We start from the raw sequence: 27,344 nt of genomic DNA on the forward strand, positions 1-27,344 counted from the left end.
CCATAAAGGACAGAGAGGAAGGAACGGAAGGGGGAGAGTATAACATTAGCGGCCACATACTCTGTACTGTGTCTCTGCTTGGTGTTTTGCCCCCCACCAATAACTTGTCTCTACAGCTCCTCAAAGTTTGTAACTGGTTTTATATCCATTACGTCTCAAGAGCTCTTTGCCTTATAGGACAGGTATAGATCGGGTTTTGGTTTGTTTATTTTTACAAAGAGTATAAGTGATATTTGGAGCCTGAGAGTTTCCAGTTGCATGAGCAGAAATTGCTACCTGGCCCTTCTAAAGAAACAGAGGGCTTTTCCATTCTTAGACTCTCCAACTCTGAACTTGTTCTAAATCTAAAGCATTTATATCCACAGAACAAACACTCGGGTGCTTTTTTAAGTGTTTTTCTCATATTACGTTTATTAGCACTAACTTCATCAAAATGTGACTGCTTTCATGTCCAGACAATTTGAATACAGATCTCTACCCGTGATACTAAAGTTGCATACTTTCCAAAACAATTTTTCACATATTATATTATATTGTATTTGTCTCTTCTCCCCTGAAAGTAGGCAGAACAAACATTTTTAATCTTGTTTTACAGATGAGGAAAAACAAGATCAGAGGCGTTAAGTGCTGTAGCCTATTCTCAGGCCTTCTATCTCCAAATTTGGGTTCTCCATAGCCCATGTTCCTCATTTCTCATGATGCTTACCTACTCCTCTGACTTTTAACCACTACCACAGAAACTTTTAATTCTGGACAGGAACCCAGCTACACGATGGTACACTTGTTTTTCATGCAGTTAGAAGCTTTGGATGGTTCCACAAGTAAAGCTGGGAATTATGGACATGAAACGAAAGCAAAGTGGGCATCTGACAAAAGTTGCTTTTTCCTTTCTGCATTTTAGGAAGTCAAGTAATGTTTATCTAAAATTGTTGTTACTCCTTAGATTCATTGAACATGCCACATAAGCATGTAATCTGGAAATTAAAAACCTCTTAACCTCCATCCCAGATCCCAGCCCAAATTGAGGAAAGAACCAGAATCTACCTAGTGTTTTTTCTGTGCAGAACCTCCTATTATCCGGGCTAGGATACATGAGAGCAGGGGCCAAGAAGAGGAACTGGTGGGGAGATGACAAGGCCATGTCCAGATAAGGATGTCTTAGCAATAGGATTGGGGCCTCCACATTAGCATCTCTTCTCTTGGTCCCCTTAGGGAACTGTCTTTCATCAGAGTCATCTACAAGCATGCCCCCTCTGCATCTGAGGCAGGACAGTCTGGGCTGCAGAAGGGCTGGTTCAGCCAGGAGCAGGGAGCAAGGGTCTCCCATCTTGGGCATTTACTGAGTGCTGGGCAAGTGGATTTGAGGGACCAGTGGAATAACCCCAAGTAGAGTAACTGTATGTCACATTATGGAATGTTCTGAGTAGGTAGCCACTTTTCCCAAAGATATTTTTCTCCTTTTATTATTCCATTGTATAGGTTTAAACTGGGGTTTCTTTTTTTCCTCTCTAAGTGGCACTCTTCTGTTTGCTGACTCCTAATTTCTTTGACTGGGTTATATGGCTGTGGATTGGCAAAAAGCTATGCGATCAGCCTTCCATCGCCAAAAGCAGTCTCTTCTTTTTTGACAGTTGAAGAAGCAAGTGTAGGAAATGCGGAGGGAGCGCTCATGAAGGTATTACAGGCTCGGAAGAAGCACACGAGCACCGAGCTGACCATTGAGCCAGAGGTATCCGCAAATAAAAATGGCGTCGGCTTGTCAGGCTTCACGAGTGACCAGATGGACTTCAATGATGAAAGCGATGTCATTAGTGCACTTAATTACATATTGCCTTATTTCTCAGAGGGAAATCTAGAAGATGTAGAATCAACATTATTACCATTCATTAAACTGCTTTTCTCAAATGTGCAGGAAGGAGAGAAGCCCCTAAGTCATATGAAAAACAATACAAAGGCTCAGCCTCTTGAACCTGGACCCAGCAATTCAGCTTACAAAAATAAACTGAGGAAGCTCTATTTCCTGGAAAATTTGTTAGATGCAGAAATTCAAGAAAAAATCGATGAGGTTAAAAAGAAAGAAAAAACTGCCATGCTTATGCAGTCTGGCCTTTTAGGTCCCAAACTTAAACGCCAAATCTTTCCTAAAAAAGTGGCAACTGCTGAATCACAGGAAAATAGCCTGACAGAGAGTGAGAGTGGAGACAGGGGGCTGAAGAAAGTGACGCTATTCCTCAAAGGGCCCAAGCGCCTACGGAGAAAGCTCTTACAGGAGGCAAGAATCAAGAGGAAACAGGGTACCTGGCCGACAGCGAAGAAAGTGGCCGAAGAAAGAACGCTTGGGAAACCAATCCCGAGTGAAATGACACAGTTTGACGTGGTGCAGAGGCCTCGGAAGTTTGTGGGAAGCTCCTTCCACACCGAGCCTTCCTTCACGCAGACGCACAAGGCTGCGGTCTCTTCTGTCTTCAAACAGTATATTGGCATGCCTTCTACTTCTGCCACCTCAAAATCCCTACCTGAGGTTAAAAAACAATCGAAAGACATGAGTGACACCATTTTTGTTTTAGAAGATGCAAATGCTAGAGTTAAAAGTATGGAAGCTGGTAAACCAATTGTACATTCTAGAAGAAAATACCGCTTTCATAAACCTCATTCCCATGTGGCCCACAGAACACCTGCGGCCAAACTAAGTCAAAAGTTTAGAAAAGAAACAGTGTTCCATGGACAGATGCCTGTAAAGCGGCCTCCATTCTCTGCAGTAAGGAGCCTTATAAATTCCCCGTCACATGGGGTTTTTCCACCTTCAGAAGAGCTGAGTCCTCAGGAGAATCCTTTTCCAGAATCACTTGCTCCTTCAGAATCTGTTACAGAAATCACTACTGTATCCCCTCTAGGAAATGGTATTGAAGAAAACAGTTTTATGGAAAACACTGCTATACCTGAAGAAACTATCTCTGAAAGTACAAATGATAAGAATCCTTCCACTATAGATTCCACTGGGACTGCGTTCTTAATACCGACTGTTAAACAAATCAATGAAACTCTGTGGGAATACCACAACACGGGCACTGACTTACCCAACATGGAAAAAAGCTTCACTTACCCATTGCTCGCGTCCCCGGGTGATCAATTTGAAATGCAGCTAAACCAGCAGCTCCGATCCCTCATCCCCAACAACGACGTGAGAAGGCTCATTTCTCACGTTATCCGGACTTTGAAAATGGACTGCTCTGAGACCCATGTGCAACTGGCCTGTGCCAAGCTCATCTCTAGAACAGGTCTCCTGATGAAGCTTCTGAGTGAGCAGCAAGAAGTAAAAGTATCCAAGGCAGAATGGGATACGGATCAGTGGAAGAGTGAGAACTACATCAAGGAGAGCACAGAAGCCCAGGCTGAACAGAAAGAGCAGGAGTCAAGTGAGGTAAGAATAACTATGGAAACATGAGACCTGGACTTCTCCATCATTTCAGGGGTGTCCAGCCTACAGCCTGTGGGCTGCATGATGATTTTGTGAGGACTTTTTTTTTTCACTTATATGTGGTGTCAGATATCATGAAAAGTATGCACAGACACCCCCTCCTTTTTTTTTTTTTTTTTTTTTTGCTAATCAGCTTTCATTAGTATTTGTGTATTTACTCTGTGGCCTAAGACAACTCTTATTCTTCCCATGTGTGGCAGAGGAAAAAAAGGTTGGATACCCTTGGTTTAGAATATACCATGAAAGCATCCATGCAGCAAGGCCCAGGTAGACAAGTCCATATTTTATCTTGGCCATGTAATTTTGGCCATGACAGTGATCTCCCACTTTGCTCATTTAGAGAATGAAGCAGACAGAACACTCAAGATAAAGAAGATGTAGAACAAAATACTTAATAGTAAGATTATGTAACACATTAGATTTGCTTTGTTCTTTAAGAACCTATAAGCTACTTACTTGGGAGGGTGGAGTTTTGAATAGTTAGATCTCATTCTTTCCATCTCTTTGGTGGTTTTTTAATTATTCTTTCCCTTTTTTAGCTCACTAAAGGAGTTCCAGGATATGGCTATAACAACAAACTCATCTTGGCGATATCTGTGACTGTAATAGTGATGATTTTGATTATAATTTTCTGTCTTATTGAGGTAAGGACAATCATTCAGGTTTCCAGAATAACATCCTTGCTAATAGATTCAGTACTCATGAACTGAAAATCAAAGCCACTATCCCACCTACTATTACTTGACATTCCTCTTCAGTCACTACGACTGAGGTATGCATTGTTCTTTACTGTAATATATACCAAGGGTTTTTTTAAAGTAACCCCTCTCCCAGGAGATCGCTATAGAACTGAAACCAAGATAACAAACCACTAGATTATTTGGAGGAATTAAGTTTAAGAAAGCCAAAGTTGAAGTGATAGGAAAGTTTTTCCAACCCAAAACTGTCAATAATTTTATGTACTCACCAATCACTCTCATTCTACCACTGATTTCTTTCCTTGTTGCTGAAATGACAAGAGATGTATTATCTCCACCCTCACGGAGCTGTCATCACCCTGGGGAGAAAGGACACAGCAAGAGATAGAGGTGTCATCTTATAGATTCATTAGATTCAGGTAGCATCCTCCTTCTCCACTGTGCAAGGCATTGTCTACACAGGTTCAGTTAAAGCACCTCAGCTAACCTTGCACCTGGCTATTCCAAAGTGTGTCATATTTACAGTGGCCTGTTCCTGGCGCTTGCCTGTGTTTACCTTTTGTTCAATAGGCCATTTCATAATGGCCTATTACTTTACCCAACATGTAGGTGCTAGCATATTAAAAGAATGGTTTAATAAGCTGACAATCATGATTTTACCCCACCATCCAACCTTATTTACCTTATTTGATTTACTTTTTCTATTGTGGCAACCCTCTGTTCTAGCCAAAGCAGCCCACACCATATCCCAGTCACATCATGCGTATCCCTGCTTTCATCTGTGCCTTTACCCATCCAGAATTCTCTTACTAAACTCTGCCCATGGAAATCCTGTGACTCTGTTCAAATTCAAGTTCGTCTTTCTTTCTGATGCCTTCTCTGAATACTCCAGCCTGCCTGGGCCTAGTCTCTCTGTGAGGTTCGTCACCATTTCTTGGAGGATATGGTGAAGCATTTTCCCTCCCCTGAGAACTTAAAAATGTGGCAAACCATTTTCTTATAGATGCTATCCAAGAAAGAACCCCAAGATCAGGACAGACTGAAGCAGAGGAGAGCTGTGTGGACCAAGTGGCTCCTGGTCTATCAGATGGGAGCAGAACCTGGCTGATATACGGATTATGTGGCCCTTATCTGGATGCTCAGGATCAGAAGTGTTTCAGATATCAGATTTTTTTTCAAATTTTGGAATATTTGTATTATACTTAACCAGCTGAGCATCCCTAATCTGAACATCTAAAATCCAAAATGCTCCAGTGAGCATTTCCTTTGAGTGTCATGGTGGTGCTCAGAAAGTTTCAGATCTTGGAGCATTTTGGATTTCAGGTTTTCAGATTAGGGATAATCAACCTGTTAATACAGGGACTTTGGCATCCTTGGATTTGGGTATGCTAGGCTGAGGGGAGTGGATCCTGGAATGAGTTGCCTGCAGATACCAAGGAAAGAGCCAAAGAACCATTAAACAGGATAGAATTTCTGTCTTCAGGTGCGATGGCTCATGCTTATAATCCTAAGGATTATAAGGGAGGATTATAATTGCTTGAGCTCAGGAGTTGGAGACCAGCCTGAGTGAAAGCGAGATCTCGTCTCTACTAAAAGAAAAATTAGCCAGGGGTCATGGTGTGCACCTCAAGTTCCAGGTATTCTAGAGCAATGATTTTCAACACGTGTGTCATGGCAGGATCTTAGGTATGCCGTGAAAAACTTTTTAAAGGGCGTTATTATGTTCAAAAGAAGCTCAAAGCACAGTAAGTATATTCTCTTTTTACTCTTTTATTTGATCACCATAATTTAAGTGTGCTGCCAAAGTTTAACTGTAGGTTCGAGTGTGCTGTGAAAAGGTTGAAAAACACTGCTCTAGAGGCTAAGACAAGAGGATCGGTTGAGCCCAGGAATTTGATGTTGCAACGAGCTATAGTGATGGCACTGTACTCTAGCCAGGGCAACGGAGTGAGACTGTCTCAGAAAAATAATTTATGTCTTCAGAAAATATATCTTTTAGCCAGAAATGGTGGTGCATACCTGTAGTTCCAGCTACTAGGAACTAGTAGCTGAGGCAGGAGGCTTACTTGAGCCTAAGAATTTGAGGCTACAGTGAGCTATGATCATACAAGTATACTCTACCCCAGGTGACAGAGTGAAACCCTATCTCTAATAAAAAATTATAGATAGCTGGCTCGGCACCTGTAGCTCAAGCGGCTAGGGCACCAGCCACATACAGGAGAGCTGGGGGGTGGGGGTGGGGGTGGCTGGGAGGGGGTTCGAATCCAGCCCAGGCTCGCCAAGCAACAATGACAACTATAACCAAAAAATAGCCAAGCATCGTGGTGGGCACCTGTAGTCCCAGCTACTTGGGAGGCTGAGGCAAGAGTTTGAGGTTGCCACAAAACTTAAGCCGAAGAGTTTGAGGATGCTGTGAGCTGTGACACCACAGTACTCTACCCAGGTGACACCTTTTGTTTTGTCTCAAAAAAAAAAAAGGAAAGGAAAGATAGATAAATAGAAGTTATCTCACTGGGTAGGTAAGACTTGAAAGGAATGAATAAAGATTTGGAGATACTGGTCATTATGATGGATAATCATGATTGTTTTCTTCCAAAACAGATTTATTCTCATAGAAGAGCAGCAAGGACAGATGTAGAATCAGGCTCAGTCCCAAGGAGGTAAATACTGGTCTGGCGATTTAAATTAGAATTTTAGAACTAGAGAACTTAGAACTCATCTCTTTCAATCCTTCCGTTTTATAGTGAGGAAACTGCCAGTGGCAGGAAGAATACTTACCTGCCTTAGTGCTTTGCCTGGATCCAGCAAAATTAGCTCCCCAGACAAAGCTGAGTTGGACAGGAGTGGCAAGGACGAATCTGCTGCCACCAGTCCTTCAAGGGAAGGCAGGGGCGGGGGTTGTAGTTGTGCCTGTTCCTTCCGGTGGCGGGCATCGGGCCAGGCCAGAGGCCTTTTTGGAGGCTCTGGGGAAGGGGCAAGGGAGCTAGTCTCCTTCAAGGCTCCTTCAAGAATATATGAATCCTTCCTCTAGAGTGGCAGGAAAACCTACCTTCTCATTCTACTTGCTTTGGGGTCTCCATTCTCTATTTATCCAAACGTCAGAGAATTTTAACTAGAAGAGACCTTAAATAATACTTTGCCTCTTCCTTTTATAATAAGAAAACGGAGACAGAGAAAAGGAAATTACCTTGCTCCATGGTCCCAGTGCTAGTGTCAGAAAGAGGGTGGTCCCTTTCCAGCTGGGGACTTCTCCATTGATTATTCTCTACTTGGGCTGTGAGTCACATTTTATATCACAATTCAATACGCACATGCTGTGTAGACATGAGTAGATGTGGAAACAGTCTGATTTTTTGTCTATTCTGCTCATATTCAAAAAGGATATTTTGTCCTTTAAACTGATTTTACAACTACTGCAGTATGAAATAGCCTGCAGTATGAAAATAATTTTTCTAGCTGGACCCAGGCATTTGCTTGACGGGACTCGCCTGATAGGATAAAGCTTCTAGGAGAATAGAAGCACTTTATCCTTCACCCACCAGCAAAGGCTATCTGTGGTACTAGGTTTGAAAGGGACTGATGTAAAATGCTTCTGGAGAGTGAAGTACTTCTGGCCTGTGTGTTTGTACACTTTGTTCACTGTACAAGGGAACTTGGTAATGGGGTAAGTGGGGCTGAAAATCCTCCCTGTACCTCCCACCAAGCCTTGCGCAAAGGTCCCCCCAGTGACATTACGGGGCCCTCTTAAACAGACGTGGAGAGCTTCTGGAGGTCTCTCCATGAAATGATTTTCAGGATTCCAGGTCCATAATGATGTTGCCCACTGTGATTATGGACCGAACCACAGATTTAGTCCTAATAAAACGAGAGGTGTACATCGTGGGAGACCTGGGAAATGGCAGGAATCACTAATTGTCTCGTGTGTGTGTTTTTTCCCAAGGGGCTTTTTTGACTTTCTGCATAGGAGATGCTCATCGCAGAGTGAAAGCCAGGTAAATTTGAGGAAGATTCAGTGCTGTGGCCAGAGAAAACAGAAGAAATGCAGAATTAATACCTGCCTTTCTCTTTTCTAGGAGGGCTTTTTCTGGTTAAGGTGTCCACTTTGGCTTAGGGATATGTACAGACCTCTCAATGCCACACGCAAGAAAAACATGGCCCAGAAGCTTCATGACAAGGAGTCTTCTGATGAGGAAGAGATTTACAAGAGGGATGCAGGGTAAATGACTGGGAACAATTTAAAATCTCATCTACAATGGCCGGGCACGGTGGCTCACGCCTGTAATCCTAGCCCTCTGGGAAGTTGAGGCAGCACGATTGCTTGAGCTCAGAGTTCAAAGCCATCCTGAGCTCTACTAAAAATAGAAAAATTAACCGAGTGTTGTGGCAGGTGCCTGTAGTCCAAGCTATTTGGGAGGCTGAGGCAGAAGAATCATTTGGACCCCATAGTTTGAGGTTACTATGAGCTGCTCACAACATCTAGCCAGGCCAGACTCCATCTCAACAAAAAATCTTATCTAAAATGAGGGGATAATGAGAAGTTTAATTGCTCCTATTTTTTCTATTTTTTATTTTTATTAAACCATAGCTGTGTACATTAGTATGATCGTGGGGCACCATACACTTGGTTCATAGATCGTTTGACACATTTTCATCACATTAGTTAACATAGCTTTTGTAGCATTTTCTTAGTTATTTTGCTAAGACCTTTACATTCCACATTTACTAGGATTCACATATACCCTTGTAAGATGCACCGCAGGTGTAATCCCATTAATGCCCCTCCCTCCCCTCCCTTTCCCTTTCACATGAAAGCTATAACCCAGTTAATTGCTCCTTTTAAGAGTAAAAGCCTTGCCATTGTCTTCCTATTCCAGGGAGCACATATCAACAGCAACACCTGTGGATTCGGCTGCTGAAGGTGGTGAGGAAAGTGAGACCGCGCCAGAAGGGGAGGACGAAGAGTGATCCAGCCTGCCTAAGGCCGCCTGCAAACTGTACTTTCTAATGTTGGCATCTCGGCATTGCTTGTAAGATACTTATTATTCACACACAAAAAATGTATACAGTCTATTGTCAATTCTAGCCAGCTGGTAAGAAACTTAAATGTTAATAGTTAAATATTTATACACGCAAAACAAGGGCCAGAGTAAAGAAAAGCAGGACTGAAGCCAGAGACTGTCAAGCTGGCCAACACCTCCACAAGCGGCATTGTGGGCAGAGGACGCACGGGGGCTCTCCCACCTCATTTCCCAGTCTAGTCAGTATCCGGGAAGCTGAAAATACATCATCCTGGAGAGAGGGAGCCAATTTCTAAATCAAATACAGTTGTTCTGGGGCTCTCTCCCCTTGTCCATTAAGAACCAGTCCTTTACAACATACTTGACCTCTTGCCTTGAGGGGACCTTCCACCTGCTGCCACCTCTCAGAGGGTGGGTGGGGTCGCCAGAAATGTTTGGATTACTAAGCCGACCTGCACTGTTGCATCAAGTCCTCTGTTTTCTCCCATGCTCCCAAATTCATGTGTGAATGTGTGTCCTTTACCCTTTAAATCTGGTGGAAAATTCAAAAAAATTTTTTTGTTGGTTTTTTTCTTTTTAAAAATCTCAACCCTTGGATAGCTACTAGGCCAATTCACTGTCCCTCAGATGGTTGGAGGGCCAGACTATAGTTTAAAAAAAAAAAAAAACTTAACAAATTCCTATGCACACTGCACATACCCTATTTTGAAGTACAAAAACAAAACGGGGACAAATACAATCACACCGCTTCTTGTGGCCCGCGGGCCGCAATTTGAGGACGCCTGGTCTAGGGAGATAGAGAAGTAGAACCCATGCTTGCCAGTGAAGAGTCAACAATGACAATAATACTGGGGATGATGGCTGCTACGGTTTATTAGGCACCAGCTTGGGCCAGCATAATACGAAGCTCTTTAGTTACACTGTTAAGTCACAAGGACCAAAACGCCACATGCCAGCTCAAACTCTGCAAGGGCGTGGGGTGTTATGAGTGTTGGACATAAACAGGAAGCTAACAGTAAACCAAGACTAGAGATCTTGTACTGCTGGGCCTCCCAGACTCTGGGCCAGGATTCCAGGCAAATCCAGGTTCCTATTTTGTCACAATTACATTATTTCCAATTGGGTACACAAAGTGAGACTTACGTAAAACACTATCTCAACTTTGTACAATACTTGTTGACCTCAAATGCTACCGTACTGTACTTCTATTTTTTGTTTTAGAGATAGAGTCTCACTTCGTCACCCTTGGTAGAGTACCATGGCATCACAGCTCACAGCAACCTCCAGGTCTTGGGCTTAGGCGATTCTCTGGCCTCAGCCTGCCGAGTAGCTGGGACTATAGGCACCCGCCACAATGCCCGGCTGTTTTTTTGTTGCAGTTTGGCTGGGGCCGGGTTCAAACCCTCCACCCTCGGTATATGGGGCTGGCGCACCCCCTACTGTACTTCTAAATTAAAACTCCCCAAAGTGAGATTCTACTTTGCCCAGCTCTTCAGTGATACCTGAGAGGTAGAGAGAGGGGGACACAAGGCCAACAGCTACTAAATGAATGAAAATCCTCACTGATTCCTATGAAAACTGTCAGAGAAATGAGAAATTTTATAACAGATGAAGAAATGAGGCAATATATGATTAGAGCAAAAATAATACGGAAAAGAAATGTAGCGGTTCGGAAGAAAGAAGGTTACATGGCCTAGGGAAAATCCTTGAAGAAAATGGAATTTTGCTGGAGGATCCGTCTTTAGGTAGTTCACTCACTCACACACTGTAGGTAGTTCACTCACTCACACACTGGTGAGTTCTCGGAGGCTTCAGTTCCTCCAACGGGCCTGTGCACACGCTATTTGACTGAAGGTTCTCATGACTTGATGGTGGGCCTCCTCCAGAGTGAGTGGTCTAAGAGACAGAGACAGAGCCAGGCAGAAGTTAACCTTTTCATGACCTAGCCTCAGAAGACCTCTGCCACATAACATGAATAGAGGTCAGTCCCTAAATGCGGCCCACATTCAAGGGGAGGGAATTTAGACTTCACCTTTCGGAGAAGAATCAAAGAGCTTGTGGACTATATTAAAACTACTTGCATATACAAAAAAGCAAAAAAAAAAAAAAAGAATGGAAGAGAAAGTATCCAATGTACTCAGCCCTACTATGAAACTAATTTATGGCTTTCACATGAAAGCTATAACCCAGTTATAACCTAAGAATGGGGGAAAGGGAGGGGGAGGTGGGTGGAGGGAGGATGACTGCTGGGATTACACCTGCGGTGCATCTTACAAGGGTATATGTGAAATTTAGTAAATGTAGAATGAAATTGTCTTAACACAATAACTAAGAAAATGCCAGGAAGGCTATGTTAATCAGTGTGATGAAAATGTGTCAAATGGTGTATAAAACCAGTGTATGGTGCCCCATGATCGCAATAATGTACACAACTATGATTTAATAAAAAAAAAAAAATAGAGTAGATGGATGTGGCTGTTTGACAAGCATGGAGGCAGCTTCTTCTGCCCCACCCTCCTTCATGGACCAAGGAAGGAAGAGAAGAGCAGCGAGAACAAGTCTTTGGCTCTCCAGGTAAAGGTATATGAAAGCAATAAAAAATAATCAATCTCCAAAGATGAAATAGTAAAATACATGCTACATAGGATTAAAGAATGGAGTCCATCTGTCACTGGGCTTTAGCCCATTTTGCAGCCTACCAAGTCCCACCACCCTCCTGACACCCGCCCAGCCTCTGTCACCCTCCACACACCCACATGTGCTACTGCTGCATTTATCACGATGGAAGTAGGAGTCATGAGTGTTCTTGAGTTAGGATCAGGGTTGATAGTGTAAATGTTCCACTTCTTAGGAGGATGGATAGTAGGATGACGGCCAGGGTTACTTCATATGAGATAGTTTGTGCTACTGCTCGTCGTGCTCCAATTAGTGCGTATTTTGAGTTTGATGCTCATCCCGATCACAGGATTGAGTATACAGCTAGGCTGGATGTGGCTAGGATAAATAGTACGCCCAGGTTGATGTTGATCAGGGGGTATGGGATTGGTAGTGGGGTTCATATGATAAGGGCAATGGATAAAGCTAGGGTTGGGGCAATTACATATAGTAGGGATGAGGATGTTAGGGGTTGTAGGGGTTCTTTGATAAATAGTTTTATTGCGTCGGCAGATGGTTGGAGGAGGCTGTTTGGGGCAACAACGTTGGGTCCTTTACGAAGTTGTATGTAGCCCAAGATATTTCATGCAGGGTGTTGTCTTTTCTTTTTCTTTTTTTTTTTTTTTTTTTTGTAGAGACAAAGTCTCACTTTATGGCCCTTGGTAGAGTGCTGTGGCTTCACACAGCTCACAGCAACCTCCAACTCCTGGGCTTAAGCGATTCTCTTGCCTCAGCCTAACAAGTAGCTGGGACTACAGGCGCCCGCCACAACGCCCGGCTATGGGTGTTGTCTTTTCAATTGTGGATATTATACTTGGATTGATCCATGTCTCTACTGTTTATGCATTCATACCTTCTTGCTATAAATAAAAGTTACTGTTTCCCTGTAACTTAGAAAATTACATAATCTGATATCCTAATGTTAGTTTAATTCATAACTTCCCAAACAAACTAAGTTTATCTTACAGAAATAGAAAACTATTTAAAAATTGATCTGGGGTCAGGCACACTGGCTCACACCTATAATCCTAGCACTTTGGGAGGCTGAGGTGGGTGGACTGTTTGAGCTTGTGAGTTTGAGAACTGACTGAGCAAGAGCAAGAACCCTCTCTACTAAAAATAGAAAAACTAACTAGCTAGCCATGGTGGTAGAAGCCTATAGTCCAAGCTACTCTGGAAGCTGAGGCAAGAGGATCACTTGAGCCCGAGAGTTGAAGTTGCTATAAGCTATCACACCACAGCACTCTACCCAAGGTGAATACAATGAGACTCTGTCTCCAAAAAATTATTGTTATTATTATTATAAAATAAAAATTAATCTGGGAGCTTAAACATATTAACAGTAAAAGAAATATAAGCCTGAGACCAAAAGAGTATGAATATGATTTTAGTTAATATTTATAATATAATTTAATTTCTTATTTATTTATGCTTGTGATTTATAAAGTGCCCCATAATTGTCTGTGGTTACTTTGAAGAAAATGTTTACTAAGTGGAAAAGCTCATAAACATGAATAAAAAGTAATTTCCAATAATAGTTTTTGGTGTTCTTGGTTTAACTGGCCCATTGTGGGCTATGCTAGAGAAATAAGATGCTTGGAGAGATGTTGCTCAATGTGAAGACGTGGGTCCATCACTAAGGTGACAAAAAGTCATATTTGTGATGCCCATATCCAGCAAAATCCCTACTCCGTGTAACCAGAGATTCACCCACAGTGCAGGTGGAGGCATAGTGCTGGCTGAATTCCCTTTATCGAACTCAGTGTCCAGAATCCAAGTTCTAAAGCCAGTTGGATCTGTCCTCACTGGGAAGCAGATTCTTTGCAAACTCCCAGATCCGCATCCTCATAATGGCTGACAGAGTGAACCTAGGGGAGCCCAGGACACAAATTCGGAAGCTGAATTTCTCAGCGTAGCCTTTCAGATCCTGTTTGATACACCCATAGTGGTCACTCCAAAGGTCATCAGAAATGATGAGGACCTCATTAGCTTTGTCAACATCCAAGGTCCTATCTGCTGTGGAAGAAAAATGAATGGCTCAGCAAACGGGGCAGACTGAAGATGAACTCTTCATTTTGCAAAGGCTCCAGCATCTCATTCACTTAAACTTCATTAATTCTTTCCTCCTAAATCAGAAATCTTCCTAGTGAATCTTTCCTGAACTCCCGACTAGGGCCATTATCCTACCAGAAAGATTTTGTACATTTGTCTCCTTTATAGCAAGGCTTTCTGTTTATAGCAAATGACATTATCTAAAGTTTTTTTTTTTTTTCTTTAACATGTAAGATCCATAGGGCAGGGACTATGGACATTGTTTGCTTTCCAATTTAATATATATGATGGCTCAGATATACATCCTATCAAAATATAAACATTCCATATGTACTTTGAAGAAAACAAAATTTTATTTATTGCAGAATATAGAAATTTAACACTTGTTTCCTTGCATTTACATCTCATCCTGCTGGCTAGACAGTTGCATGCAAAGCTTCCTTTTACTAGGGTGATAACAAAATGAAGAGTTCTAAGATGAGCTGGGCTACCATTGCACAAGTCCCGATAGACAAAGAGAGTCCCTTGGGCATGAGTTGAGATATCTTTGGATTTTGGCAGCACTGAGATCCAGAACTTACACGTAGTACTGTTTAGAGTTGAGGGGAACTTGGGAACCAGTGACTTTTTGGGTTGCCAACATTTCCAGTAATTCTTAGTTATTGGGATAACAGCACAGAGCTGCTTGTTCTGATGAGGCCAAGTGGATGGATGCAATGGTAACCACAGAAATATACCCTTTGGACCAAGTACCAATTACTTCCCCAGGATTCCTTTTCAATTAGCACCTTGGAAGGTTCTGAGTCTGTCCTGGCCCATACAAGTGTTGCAAAGGACCAAAAATGTTTGGGACATGTTTTATCACCCCAAATGAAAGTGTGCTCACTTAGAAAGTATAGTATTTTGTTTTCCTCGTAACTGATTCTGTGTACTATCATATAAGCTAAAGTATATCTCATCATAAGCAAACTCAGCACAGCCACCATTGATTCTATGAGGCATCCTATAGTAGACACTGGGAAAAGACGGAACAGGAGGACTTGGCACATTCAGCGGAGTCTGGATCCAGGACTCTGGCAGGTGGGGCCTGTCTCCCTACATTTAGCACAATGGCGATACAGTTGCATTCTAGCAATTCACTGTGTACCTTTTGAAAATCAGGTCATAAGTATGGGGTAGAGTTCAGTTGTGACATTGAATCAGGCACTTATATACTTTAGAGCTTGGCACACGATAGGGTGTTCAGGGCCAGAATCTACAACCAACCTCAGTCTACAGGATCAACAGTCACATGCACTTTTACCAGCCTTTGCTTGGTTCTCAGGATGGACTCTGGGTTAAAATCCACCCAGGCGCCTTTACACGTTCAGGGCCTTGCAGCCAGAGAGAACCCCAGATGCAGCTGGTGTAGGTCTTGCTACCCAGCAGGTATTCAGGAAGCAGCTACAGCAGCACCACCTGGGTACCTGGGTCAGAAACCCAGATGCTCAGGCCAGCCCAGTGCTGTGGAATCAGAATCTTCATTTTCAAAAGAGCCAGGGTCATCTAACAAACACCAGGCCTGGAAAGCCATAGGGCAGTGCTCCCATTACAGAGACATGATGCCACCACAAGTGTAATTTTAGTTCCTAGTAGCCATATTATCAAACATAAAGAGAAACCAACGAACTAATTTTAATGTTTCATTTGACCCAATGCATTAAAAATATTACCATTTTCCTACCTGGCTATAGCCACATTTCAAGTGCTAACTAGCCACAGTGGCTATCATTTTGGACAGCACAGATATAGGGCAGGACCTAAATATTATAGTTCCTTCCAAATATCCAGGTGGTTCTAATGTATACTCAGGGCAGAGAACTAGTGTTGCTTGGAGAGTGTTAGGTGCCAGGAATCAGCTAACTCCTATATTTAATGGAGAGCCTTTTGTACTTTGCGTTTTCTGGGGACTTCATGGGGAGGGCTGGGTAGGACAGAGCCTCACTTTGAACTTCAGCATCCTTGGCTTCAAGTGGTTTTCTATATCAAGGAAGTGAAGTCCCCCTGAGACTATTCTGCACCTGGTCATTGACATGAAGGATCTAGTCCTGCCTACGGCTCTGGAGTAGAGGGCCTGGTGGCCCTACGTGCACACACTGTGCCTGGCACTGACTTGGCCTCAGTCAGCACTTGCCATATCAATTACTCCAGTCTTGAAACCTCACTCTTTTACATTTACCTCTCATACAAAGTTGAGATGTAAAAAAAGAAATGATTGGCCTCATTTCCATGAGAGTCTTCTCTGTCCTCCAGCTGCTTCTGAAGGTAGCTCAGATGTGGAGATCCACCTGCCAGGGGCTTTTACACAGACGGTCCCTCCTACCGTATTATCACCTTGCCTCTCTAATTCAATCACAGCCTCGTTGAAATCTGCCATAAATGAGTTTTTGCTGAAGAGGCATAGAAGTACTATGTGCAAAATAGAGCAAATTATCCCGAAGCTGTTGTATTTTTATTAACATACAAAGACACCCCTTCTTCTAGATTAGCTCTTGAATATCATGTCTGTATATGACAGTGGTTCTCAACCTTCCTGATGCCTCCTTATGCCACAACCCTTTAATACAGTTCCTCATGTTGTGCTGACCCCCCAACCATAAAATTATTTTCATTGCTACTTCATAACTGTAATTTTGCTACTGCCATGAATCATAATGTAAAGATCTGATATGCAGGATGTATTTTCACTGTTACAAGGGGTTGTTGCGACCCACAGGTTGAATTGCTGGTGTATGAGAAGATTTGAAATTTGGAAAGTAACTTTTAAAACAAAATGTTTGGTCTCCTTATTACTGTTTATGCAATGAGTGGAGTTGGTTTCAAATACTTTTTGCTCACAAAGTAAAACCACCTCATATTTTGATTTCAGCAACTGAGGAAACCTGATTTGTCCTTTTTAAAAATCACCTTCACTAGACCACAGTGACACCTTCAAATGGGCTTTTTCTCCATGATGGTGAAGATCCATGTTTTAGAAGTTTGGCAATAAACAAAAACAAAAAATGAAAAAAAATTTAAACCCACACTGTTCGAAGATAATCATTTGGTCCTTCAAGGTCCTGGGTTTTGTTTCTGTTTCTCTCTTTGTTATTTGCTGTAACCCTATCAAAAATAAAAAGTATTGTCATAATCTATTTCCTTATACCACAATTTATATAAAACGATTTTTTTAACCTTCAAAAAAGTCTCCTCATGTTTTCATTTTTATTTCATTTTTTAGAGGCAGAGCATAACTCCACTACCAGGCTGGCGTGCACTGACTAAATCATAGCCCACTGCGGTCCCAAACTCCTAGGCCCAAGTGATCCTCCTGCCTCAGCTTCCTGAGTACCTGGGACTACAGGCACTCACCACTGTGACCAACTAATTTCTTTACACTTTTTATAGAGCTGGGACCTTGCTATGATGTCCAGCCTACTCTCAAATCTTGGCTTCAACCATTCCTGGCCAATTTTTCTTATTTTGTAGAGACAGGGTCTTGATTTTGCGCCAGCTGTTCTAGAACTCCTGACCTTAAGCAATCCTCCCACCTAGTCTCCCAGAGTGCTAGAACCATCAAGAACAAAAAAGAAGACTTTCCCAAACCACAGCTTAGTGCAGCTCGTCTGCACTAACAGGGACACCTCTTAATCCACGGAGTGCACTGTTTTCACATGTGACCCTGCTCAGCTGTTTCTTCCTCTCTTCTTCTTTCTCTTGTGGCATCCTCACTGCTGTGCTCTGACAGACCTGGTGGCTGTTGAGACAGCATGCCAGTTGCTAGTTAAAAGAAAACAGAACTTGAGGAGGGAAAAAAGATGGCAGTCAAGTAACAGCTTCTGTGCAGCCAGGCACAGTGAGAGTGGCGAGAGAAGACTCCAGCCATCTCTGGCTGGTGAGTTTTGCCCAGAGGCTTCCCTTTGGTGACACAGGAAGCCAGTGAGAGACTTCTGGACCCAATGAGGAGGACAGAAGCAGTGGAAAATCTGGCAAGTGGTAGGTGCGTTTGTTCAATCAGAGGCTGCCTGCAGCTGCACCCATAGCAACAGCGAGAGTGCCCGCAGGAAAAGCCTTACCTGTGGGCTGTTTGGGTTTTCTTGGACTTGGGCACTCAATTAAACTGCCTTGGGAGATCTTGGGCTGTGTGTGAAGATGACTTTGGGCCTTGTCTGGGGCCCAGGTCAGAGACACTGAGCCGGAAGGAAGCTAATATCGTTCAGCTTTGGACTGCCTGCACAGCTGCTGTGGGAGAGCTGCCCCTGTGTGTTGCAGCGCGGAGATCAGCCGGGAGACCTTGGGCGAGCAATCTAGTGACTGAGCTGCCCAAAGGAGGGCACTGAGACACTGGGGAAGTGTGGAGTTCCAAGTGTGGCAGATTAACAGCCTTGGCCCTCAGGGGCATAGTGGGAGTCTGGACGTGGTGCACTGGATAAGCAGGCAGCCACACTGGGAGAGATCCCAGGGATAAGTGCTTTCCCTGGAAAGCTTCTGCTTGGCCAAGGTTCATAGTTTTGAGTGTCTTTTAAGTGGGCTGAGGACATTTTTGGGCTCCCAAGCCTGCAGGGTCTGAGAGGTCAGCAGAGACCTCCAGTCTCCATCTTGTACAGCTGTATCAACATTGTGATTAACATCTTATAACTCAGAAGATCACCTGTTGCCCGGACAATATTCAGTAAAATATATATAGTATTTGGTTCTTTAGGGGTTTTTTTTGGGGGGGGGTGTTGTTGGGGTTTTTCTTTTTTTATTTGTTTGTTTTCTTAATTCCAACATTTTTCCCTGGTGTTTTTCTTTCTTTTTCATTTATTTTATTATTATTTTTTTTTTTTTATTGCTGGGGATTCATCGAGGGTACAATAAGCCCGTTACACTGATTGCAATTTTTTTTAATATATTCTTTCTTTTTTTCACTATCCTAGTTCAAATACAATCTTCCATTTTTGCCTTCTTTAACAATTAGAATTTCATTTTTGCCAGTGTGTCTGCCCCTATTATTTGTTGTTGGTTTTTTTTCCTCCAATGTTACCCCATTAGGGTCCTTGCTTGTTTGTTTTGGTTTTATTTACAGTATTTTTGGCTTTTCTCTTTACCATGTGGAGGTGGGGTACTGTTTTTGGTCCGGCTGGCAAAGAGCTGTTGACCTCAAGGGAATCACCCAACCCAGCACCCCCAGAGGTTGAGGGTCTTCAAGGTTGTGTCATAGTACACTACTATACAACTATATTACTCCTGTTTCTTTCTTTCAGTTCTTTCCTTTATTTTTTTTGTCAATATTTCCTTTTACTCACCACCTCTTCTTTCTCTGTTTTCTTTCTTAAATCTTTTTTCCCTTATTACTCTTCAATTTTCTCATGCTTCTAGTCCCCTACCAAAAGAACTTATTAAAACTTTAACGAGTGGAGTTTATCTAACAAAGGACGAGAAAGATCTCTATAAAGAGAACTATGAAACTCTAAGAAAAGAAATAGCTGAAAATGTTAACAAAGGGGAAAACATACCATGCTCACGGCTGGGAAGAATCGGCATTGTAAAAATGTTCATACTACCCAAAGCAATATACAATTTTAATGCAATCCCTTTTAAAGCTCCACTGTCATACTTGAAAGATCTTGGAAAAATAATACTTCGTTTTATATGGAATCAGGGAAAACCTTGAATAGCCAAGATATTACTCAGAAATAAAAACAAAGCAGGCAGAATCACGCTACCAGACTTCAGACTATACTATAAATCAATACTGATCAAAACAGTATGGTACTGGCACAAAAACAGACAGATAGATGTATGGAACAGAATAGAGAACCAAGAGATGAACCCAGCTACTTACCATTATTTGATCTTTGGCAAGCCAATTAAAACATTCAGTGGGGAAAGACTCCCTATTTAACAAACGGTGCTGGGTGTACTGGCTAGTGACCTGTAGAAAACTGAAATTGGACCCACACCTTTCACCATTAACTGAAATAGACTCTCACTGGATTAAAGATTTAAACTTAAGACATGAAGCTATAAAAATACTAGAAGAAATTGTAGGGAAAACTCTTGAAGAAAACGGTCTGGGCAAGTATTTTATGAGGAGGACCCCCCGGGCAATTGAAGCAGCTTCAAAAATACACTACTGGGACCTGATCAAACTAAAAAGCTTCTGCACAGCCAAGAACACAGTAAGTAGAGCAAGCAGACAGCCCTGAGAATGAGAGAAGATATTTTCAGGTTATGTCTCTGACAAAGGTTTAATAACCAGAATCCACAGAGAACTCAAATGTATTAACAAGAAAAGAACAAGTGATTCCATTTCAGGCTGGGCAAGGGACTTTAAGAGAAACTTCTCTAAAGAAGACAGGCGCACAGCCTATAAACATATGAAAAAATGCTCATCATCCTTAATCATCAGAGAAATGCAAATCAAAACTACTTTGAGTTATCATCGAACTCCAGTAAGATTAGCCCATATCACAAAATCCCAAGACCAGAGATGTTGGTGTGGATGTGGAGAAAAGGGAACACTTCTACACTGCTGATGGGAATGCAAATTAATACATTCCTTTTGGAAAGATCTTTGGAAAACACTTAGGGATCTAAATATAGACCTGCCATTCAATCCCACAATTCCTCTACTAGGGATATACCCAGAAGACCAAAAATCACATTATAACAAAGATATTTGTACCAGAATGTTTATTGCAGCCCAATTAATAATTGCTAAGTTATGGAAAAAGCCCAAGTGTCCATGGATCCATGAATAGATTAATAAATTGTGGTATATGTACACCATGGAATATTATGCAGCCTTAAAGAAAGATGGAGACTTTACCTCTTTCGTGTTTACATGGATGGAGTTGGAACATATTCTTCTTAGTAAAGTATCTCAAGAATGGAAGAAAAAGTATCCAATGTACTCAGCCCTACCATGAAACTAATTTATGGCTTTCATATGAAAGCTATAACCCAGTTATAACCTAAGAATATGGGGAATGGGGAGAGGGAGGGAAGGGGAGGGGGGAGGATGGGCAGAGGGCGGGTGATTGTTGGGACCACACATACGGTGCATCTTACAAGGATACATGTGAAACTTACTAAATGTAGAATATAAATGTCTTAACACAATAACTAAGAAAATGCCAGGAAGGCTTTTCCAGTGTGGAAAGGTTAACCAGTGTGATGAAAATATGTCAAATGTTATATACAGTCAGTGTATGTTGCCCCATGATCACGTTAATGTACACAGCTATGATTTAATAATAAAAAAAAAAAAAACTTTAAAGAGCAAGAAGTGAAAGAATAATTAGGGGAAGGAAACAGATACAAAAAAGCACTCATGAAGAAGAATCAGTAGAAAAATCCTGGTAACATGAAATGTCAGTTCAGAGTAACCCCCTTCTAAGGATCGTGAGGTAGCTACAGCAGAGGACTCCTCCTACAAAGAAATGTTAGAAATGACAGAAGGGAAATTTAAAATACAGATGATGAAAACAATGAAGGAAATTGCTGAGAAAGTTGAAAATAACCAAAAGGAGATCCAAAAACAATCAAATAAGAGATGAAAGATATGAAGAACATAAAAAGGATATAGCAGAGCTGAAGGAACTGAAGCAGTCAATTAGGGAACTTAAGGATGCAATAGAAAGTATCAACAACAGATTAGATCGTGCAGAAGAAAGAATCTCAGAGGTAGAGGGTAAAGTTTTTGAGATAACTCAGATAGTTAAAGAGGCAGAAAAGAAGAGAGAGAAAGCAGAACATTCACTGACAGAATTATGGGACTCTATGAAGCATTCAAACATACGAGTTATAGGTATCCCAGAAGGGGAAGAAGAATGCCCCAGTGGAATGGAAGCCATTCTAGAGAATATTATAAATGAAAATTTCCCTAATATCATCAAATGTTCTGACATACTCCTTTCAGAGGGATATCAATCCCCTGGTCACCTCAATTCAAATAGAGCTTATCCAAGGCACATTGTGATGAATCTATCTAAAGTCAAGAGAAAATTAAAGAATTTGCAAGGGGCAAACCCATCAGGGTCACCGCAGACTTCTCTAATGAAACATTTCAGGCCAGAAGACAATGGTCATCTGTCTTTAATGTACTTAAATAGAACAACTTCCAGCATCCAGAATTTTACATCCGGCTAAGCTAAGCTTTAAAATTGACGGAGAAATCAAATCTTTTATTGATATGCAAACATTGAGGAAGTTTGCCACAACAAGACCAGTCTTACAAGAAATATTTCAACCTTTTCTACACACTGACTATCATAATGGACCTTCAGAAAAGTAAACACCCAGAAATTAAAGGACAGAACCTAGTTTCCACAATGATGCAAAAGACAAAACTAAGCAATGGACTTTCACAAAACAAGATGAATAGAATGCTACCACACTTATCAATTATCTCAATAAACGTCAATGGCTAGCATTCCCCACTGAAGAGGCATAGATCAGCTGATTGGATTAAAAAACACAAGCCGTCTCCTTGCCATCTGCAGGAAACACACCTCACATCAAAAGACAAATTAGAACTCAGAGTTAAAGGTTGTAGGTCAATTTTTCAGGCAAATGGAATTCAGAAGAAAAGAGGGGTTGCAATCTTCTTTTCAGATACATATGGATTTAAAGCAACTAAAGTCAAAAAAGGCAATGATGGTCACTTTATATTGGTCAGGGGAAAAACACAACAAGAAGATATTTCAATTCTAAATATTTATGCACCCAGTTTAAATGCTTCCAGATTCTTGAAACAGACCTTGCTTAGTTTGAGCAATATGATATCCTCTAACATCCCAGTAACAGGGGACTTTAATACACCTCTCGTAGAGACGGACATATCCTCTTAACAGAAATTAAACAAAGATGTTAGAGATTTTTTTTATCAATTATTAATTTTTATTATTGATTTAATCATTTTACACATGTAATAGATACATATACAAGAGTGCCTTGATGTATCACCCTTGATCTATTCTTGAACAACCACAGTTGTTGCAAATATGAAATATTAAAATATTTTGTAATTGTATATTATTAATATGTTGAACTGGAATCAAAAGTATTCATTTATGTTTTGAATAATTTGGGGCACTATAATAAGTTACCCTGTGATTTGTTACATGAGTTCAACTTTTCTTATTTTCACTTTATTTATTTATTTTTATTGTTAAATCATAGCTGTGTACATTAGTGCAATCAACAGGTACAATGTGCTGGTTTCATATACAATCTGAAATATTCTCATCAAAATGTTCAACATAGCCTTCATGGCATTTTCCTAGTTATTGTATGTAGACATTTGTATTCTGCATTTAGTAAGTTTTGCCTGTACCCATTCTAAGATGAACTGTAGGTGTGGCCCCACCCATTACCCTCCCTCCACCCTAACCTCCCCCCTCCCTTCCCCTTCCTTGGCCCTTTCCCCATAGTCTTGTGCTATAGTTGGGTTATAGCCTTCATGTGAAAGCTATAAATTAGCTTCATAGTAGGGCTGAGTGCATTGCATACTTTTTCTTCCATTCCTGAGATACTTTGCTAAGAAGAATATGTTCCAGCTCCATCCATGTAAACATGAAAGAGGAAAAGTCTCCATCTTTCTTTAAGGCTGCATAATATTCCATGGTATACATGTACCACAATTTGCTAGTCCATTTGTGGGTCGATGGGCACTTGGGCTTCTTCCATGACTTAGCAGTTACGAATTGGGCTGCAATAAACATTCTGGTACAGATGTCTTTGTTATGTTGTGATTTTTGGTCTTCTGGTTATAAACCTAGTAAAGGAATTATAGGATCAAATGGCAGGTCTATTTTTAGGTCTCTAAGTATTCTCCAAACATCCTTCCAGAAGGAACGTATCAGTGTGCATTCCCACCAGCAGGGTAGAAGTGTGCCCTTTTTTCCACATCCACGCGAACATCTCTGGTTTTGGAATTTTGTGATGTGGGCTACTCTTACTGGGGTTAGGTGATGTCTCCAAGTAGTTTTGATTTGCATTTCTCTGATAATTAAGAATGATGAGCTCTTTTTCATGTGTTTATAGATCGTGTGACTGTCTTCTTTGGAGAAGTTTCTCTTCAAGTCCCTTGCCCACCCTGAGATGGGATCACTTGTTCTTTTCTTGCTAGTATGTTTGAGTTCTCTGTGGATTCTGGTTATTAGACCTTTATCAGAGGTATAACCTGCAAATATTTTTTCCCATTCTGAGGGCTGTCTGCTTGCTTTACTTACTATGTTCTTGGCTGTGCAGAAGTTTTTAGTTTGACCAGGGCCCAGTAGTGTATTTTTGACACTGCTTCAATTGCCTGGGGAGTCCTCCTCATTAAATATTCACCAAGGCCAAATCCTTCAAGAGTTTTCCCTGCACTTTCTTCAAGTATTTTTATAGTTTCATTTCTTAAGTTTAAATCTTTTATCCAGTGAGAGTGTATCTTAGTTAACGGTGAAAGGTGTCGGTCCAGTTTTAATCCTTTACAGGTTGCCAGCCAGTTCACCCAGAACCATTTGTTAAATAGGGAATCTTTTCCCCACTGAATGTTTTTAATTGGCTTGTCAAAGATCAAATAACACTAAGTAGCTGGATTCATCTCTTGGTTCTCTATTCTGTTCCAGACATCTACTTCTCTGTTTTTGTGCCAGTACCATGCTGTTTTGATCACTATCAATTTATAGTATAGTCTCAGTTCTCGTAGCATGATTCCTCCTGCTTTGTTTTTATTGCTGAGTAATGTTTTGGCTATTTGAATTTTTTTCTGATTCCATATACAACAAAGTATTATTTTTTCAACATCTTTAAAGTATGACTATGGAGCTTTAATAGGAATTGCATTAAAATTATATATTGCTTTGGGTAGTACAGACATTTTAACAATGTTGATTCTTCCCAGCCATGAGCATGGTATGATTTTCCATTTGTTAACATCTTCAGCTATTTCTTTCCTTAAAGTTTCATAGTTCTCTTTGGAGAGAGAGAACTTTGTTAGGTATCCTTTGTTAGGTATACTCCCAAATATTTCATCTTCTTTGGCACTACTGTGAAAGGAATACAGTCCTTGACTCTTTTTTCGGCTTGGTTATTGTTGCTATATACAAAGGCTATAGATTTATGGATGTTGATTTTGTAGCCTGAGACATTGCTGTATTCCTTGATCACTTCTAAAAGTTTTGTAGTAGAATCCCTAGTGTTTTCCAGATATACGATCGTATCATCTGCGAAGAGTGAACATTTGATCTCTTCTGACCCTGTGTGGATACCCTTGATCACCTTTTCTTCACTAATTGCGGTGGCTAAAACTTCCATTACAATGTTAAAGAGCAATGGAGACAATGGGCAACCTTGCCTGGTTCCTGATCTAAGTGGAAATGATTGCAATTTACCTCCATTCAATACGATATTGGCTGTGGGTTTGCTGTAGATGGCCTCTATCAGTTTAAGAAATTTCCCTTCTATACTGATTTTCTTAAGTGTTCTGATCATGAAGGGATGCTGGATATTATCAAAAGCTTTTTCTGCATCAATTGAAAGAATCATATGGTCCTTATTTTTTAGTTTGTTTATGTGCTGAATGACATTTATAGATTTACGTATATTGAACCAGTCTTGAGACCCTGGGATAAATCCCACTTGGTCACGGTGTATAATTTTTTTGATGCGTTGTTGGATTCTGTTTGTTACGATCGTACTGAGTATTTTAGCATCTATATTCATTAGTGATATTGGTCTCTAATTTTCTTTTCTTGGGTCTTTCCCTGGTTTAGGGATCAAGCTGATGTTTGCTTCGCAGAATGTGTTGGGTAATATTCCTTCTTTTTCTATATTTTGGAAGAGGTTTAGTAATATAGGCACTAGTTCTTCTCTAAAGGTTTGGTAGAATTCTGACGTAAAGTCATCTGGTCCTGGGCTTTTCTTTTTAGGGAGATTTTGTATAGTTGATGCTATTTCAGAACTTGATATAGGCCTGGTCAACATTTCCACTTCGTTCTGGCTAAATGTTGGTAGGTGACGTACTTCCAGGTATTGGTCGATTTCTTTCAGATTTTCATAATTCTGAGAGTAGAGTGTCATGTAGTATTCGTTAAGGAGTTTCTGAATTTCTGAGGGGTCTGTTGTTATTTCATTGTCATCATTTCTGATGGGTGCAATTAGAGATTTTACTCTTTTTTTCCTGGTTCGGTTGGCCAAAAGTTTATCTATTTTATTGATCTTTTCAAAAAACCAACTTTTGGATTTATTGATCTGTTATACAATTCTTTTGTTTTTAATTTCATTTAATTCTGCTCTGATTTTGGTTATTTCTTTTCTTCTGCTGGGTTTGGGGTTGGAGTGTTCTTCCTTCTCCAGTCGCTTGAGGTGTCCCATTAAGTTATTAACTTCCTCTCTTTCTGTTTTCTTGAGGCAGGCTTGCAGTGCTATAAAGTTCCCTCTTAGGACTGCCTTTGCAGTATCCCAGAGGTTCTGGTAATTCGTGTCTTGATTGTTGTTTTGTTCCAAAAATTTGGTGATTTCCTTCTTAATCTGGTCTATAACCCATCTATCCTTCAGCATAAGGTTGTTTAGCTTCCATGTTTTTGTATGGGTATGCAGGTTCCTGTTGTTATTGAGTTCAACTTTTATTCCATGATGGTCTGAGAGATGCAAGGAATAATTTCTATTTTTTAAAATTTGCTAAGGTTAGATTTGTGGCCTAGGATGTCGATTTTGGAGTATGTTCCGTGAGCTGATGAGAAGAATGTGTATTCAGTTTTGTTGGGATGAAATGTTCTGTAGATGTCTGTTAAGTTCAGATGTTAAAGGTAATACTCAATATGGTGAGATCTCAATTATTAATATTTATGCACCAGATTTCTAAAATATTAACTAAATGAATATTTAACCACCATTATGATGGTTAAGTTTAAATCTAAAGTTTCTTTGCTTACCTTCTTTTTGGAGGCTCTATCCAGCACAGCTAAAGGGGTGTTAATATCTCCAACTACTATGCAAGTGGAGGAAATCAACTTGCTCATGTCTGTTAGAGTTTCTCTTATAAATTGAGGTGCGTTGTGGTTGGGTGCATAAATATTAATAATTGAGATCTCATCATATTGAGTATTACCTTTAACAAATATGAAGTGTCCATCCTTATCCTTCCTTATTTCGGTTGGTTTAAAGCCTATTGCATCTGCGAATAGGATAGCAACGCCTGCTTTTTTCTGCTTTCCATTTGCCTGGGCTACAGATGACCATCCCTTCACCTTCAGTCTATATTTGTCTTTAATGTAAGATGAGATTCTTTTATGCAGCAGATATATGCCTTGAGTTTTTGTATCCAGTCAGCAAACCCATGCCTCTTTAGAGGACAATTTTAACGATTCACATTAATTGAGAATATTGATAAGCCTTTTGAGAGTCTGGTGGACATTTCTAATCCTTTTGTGACTGTGGAAGTTGGAATTT

At 40.9% G+C, this 27,344-nt stretch overlaps 1 protein-coding gene and 1 long non-coding RNA gene across 7 annotated transcripts in view; one reads left to right on the forward strand and one right to left on the reverse strand.

The window, feature by feature from the left end:
- LOC128573573 (leucine-rich repeat-containing protein 37A2-like) overlaps window positions 1–9,402 on the forward strand; it is a 116,101-nt gene extending 106,699 nt beyond the window's left edge. For 5 of the 6 annotated variants that reach the window (XM_053573828.1, XM_053573827.1, XM_053573829.1 and 2 more), the window contains 6 exons: window positions 1,632–3,421; window positions 4,018–4,122; window positions 6,778–6,836; window positions 8,117–8,168; window positions 8,250–8,392; window positions 9,051–9,402. In XM_053573828.1, coding sequence (XP_053429803.1) covers window positions 1,632–3,421; window positions 4,018–4,122; window positions 6,778–6,836; window positions 8,117–8,168; window positions 8,250–8,392; window positions 9,051–9,141 — 2,240 coding nt within the window. In that variant the 3' untranslated portion in view covers window positions 9,142–9,402. The remainder of the gene's footprint in view (window positions 1–1,631; window positions 3,422–4,017; window positions 4,123–6,777; window positions 6,837–8,116; window positions 8,169–8,249; window positions 8,393–9,050) is intronic. The other variant, XM_053573830.1, reaches the window with a different exon arrangement.
- LOC128573579 (uncharacterized) lies at window positions 1,723–4,535 on the reverse strand. The gene is made up of 4 exons (XR_008376489.1): window positions 4,446–4,535; window positions 3,935–4,072; window positions 2,299–2,516; window positions 1,723–1,852 (listed from the first exon to the last, which is right to left on the reverse strand). It is a non-coding gene; the product is annotated as an uncharacterized LOC128573579 (long non-coding RNA).
- Window positions 9,403–27,344: the final 17,942 nt, after the last annotated feature.

The sequence above is a fragment of the Nycticebus coucang genome, chromosome 21, assembly GCF_027406575.1.
Source record: "Nycticebus coucang isolate mNycCou1 chromosome 21, mNycCou1.pri, whole genome shotgun sequence".
NCBI lineage: Eukaryota > Metazoa > Chordata > Mammalia > Primates > Lorisidae > Nycticebus > Nycticebus coucang.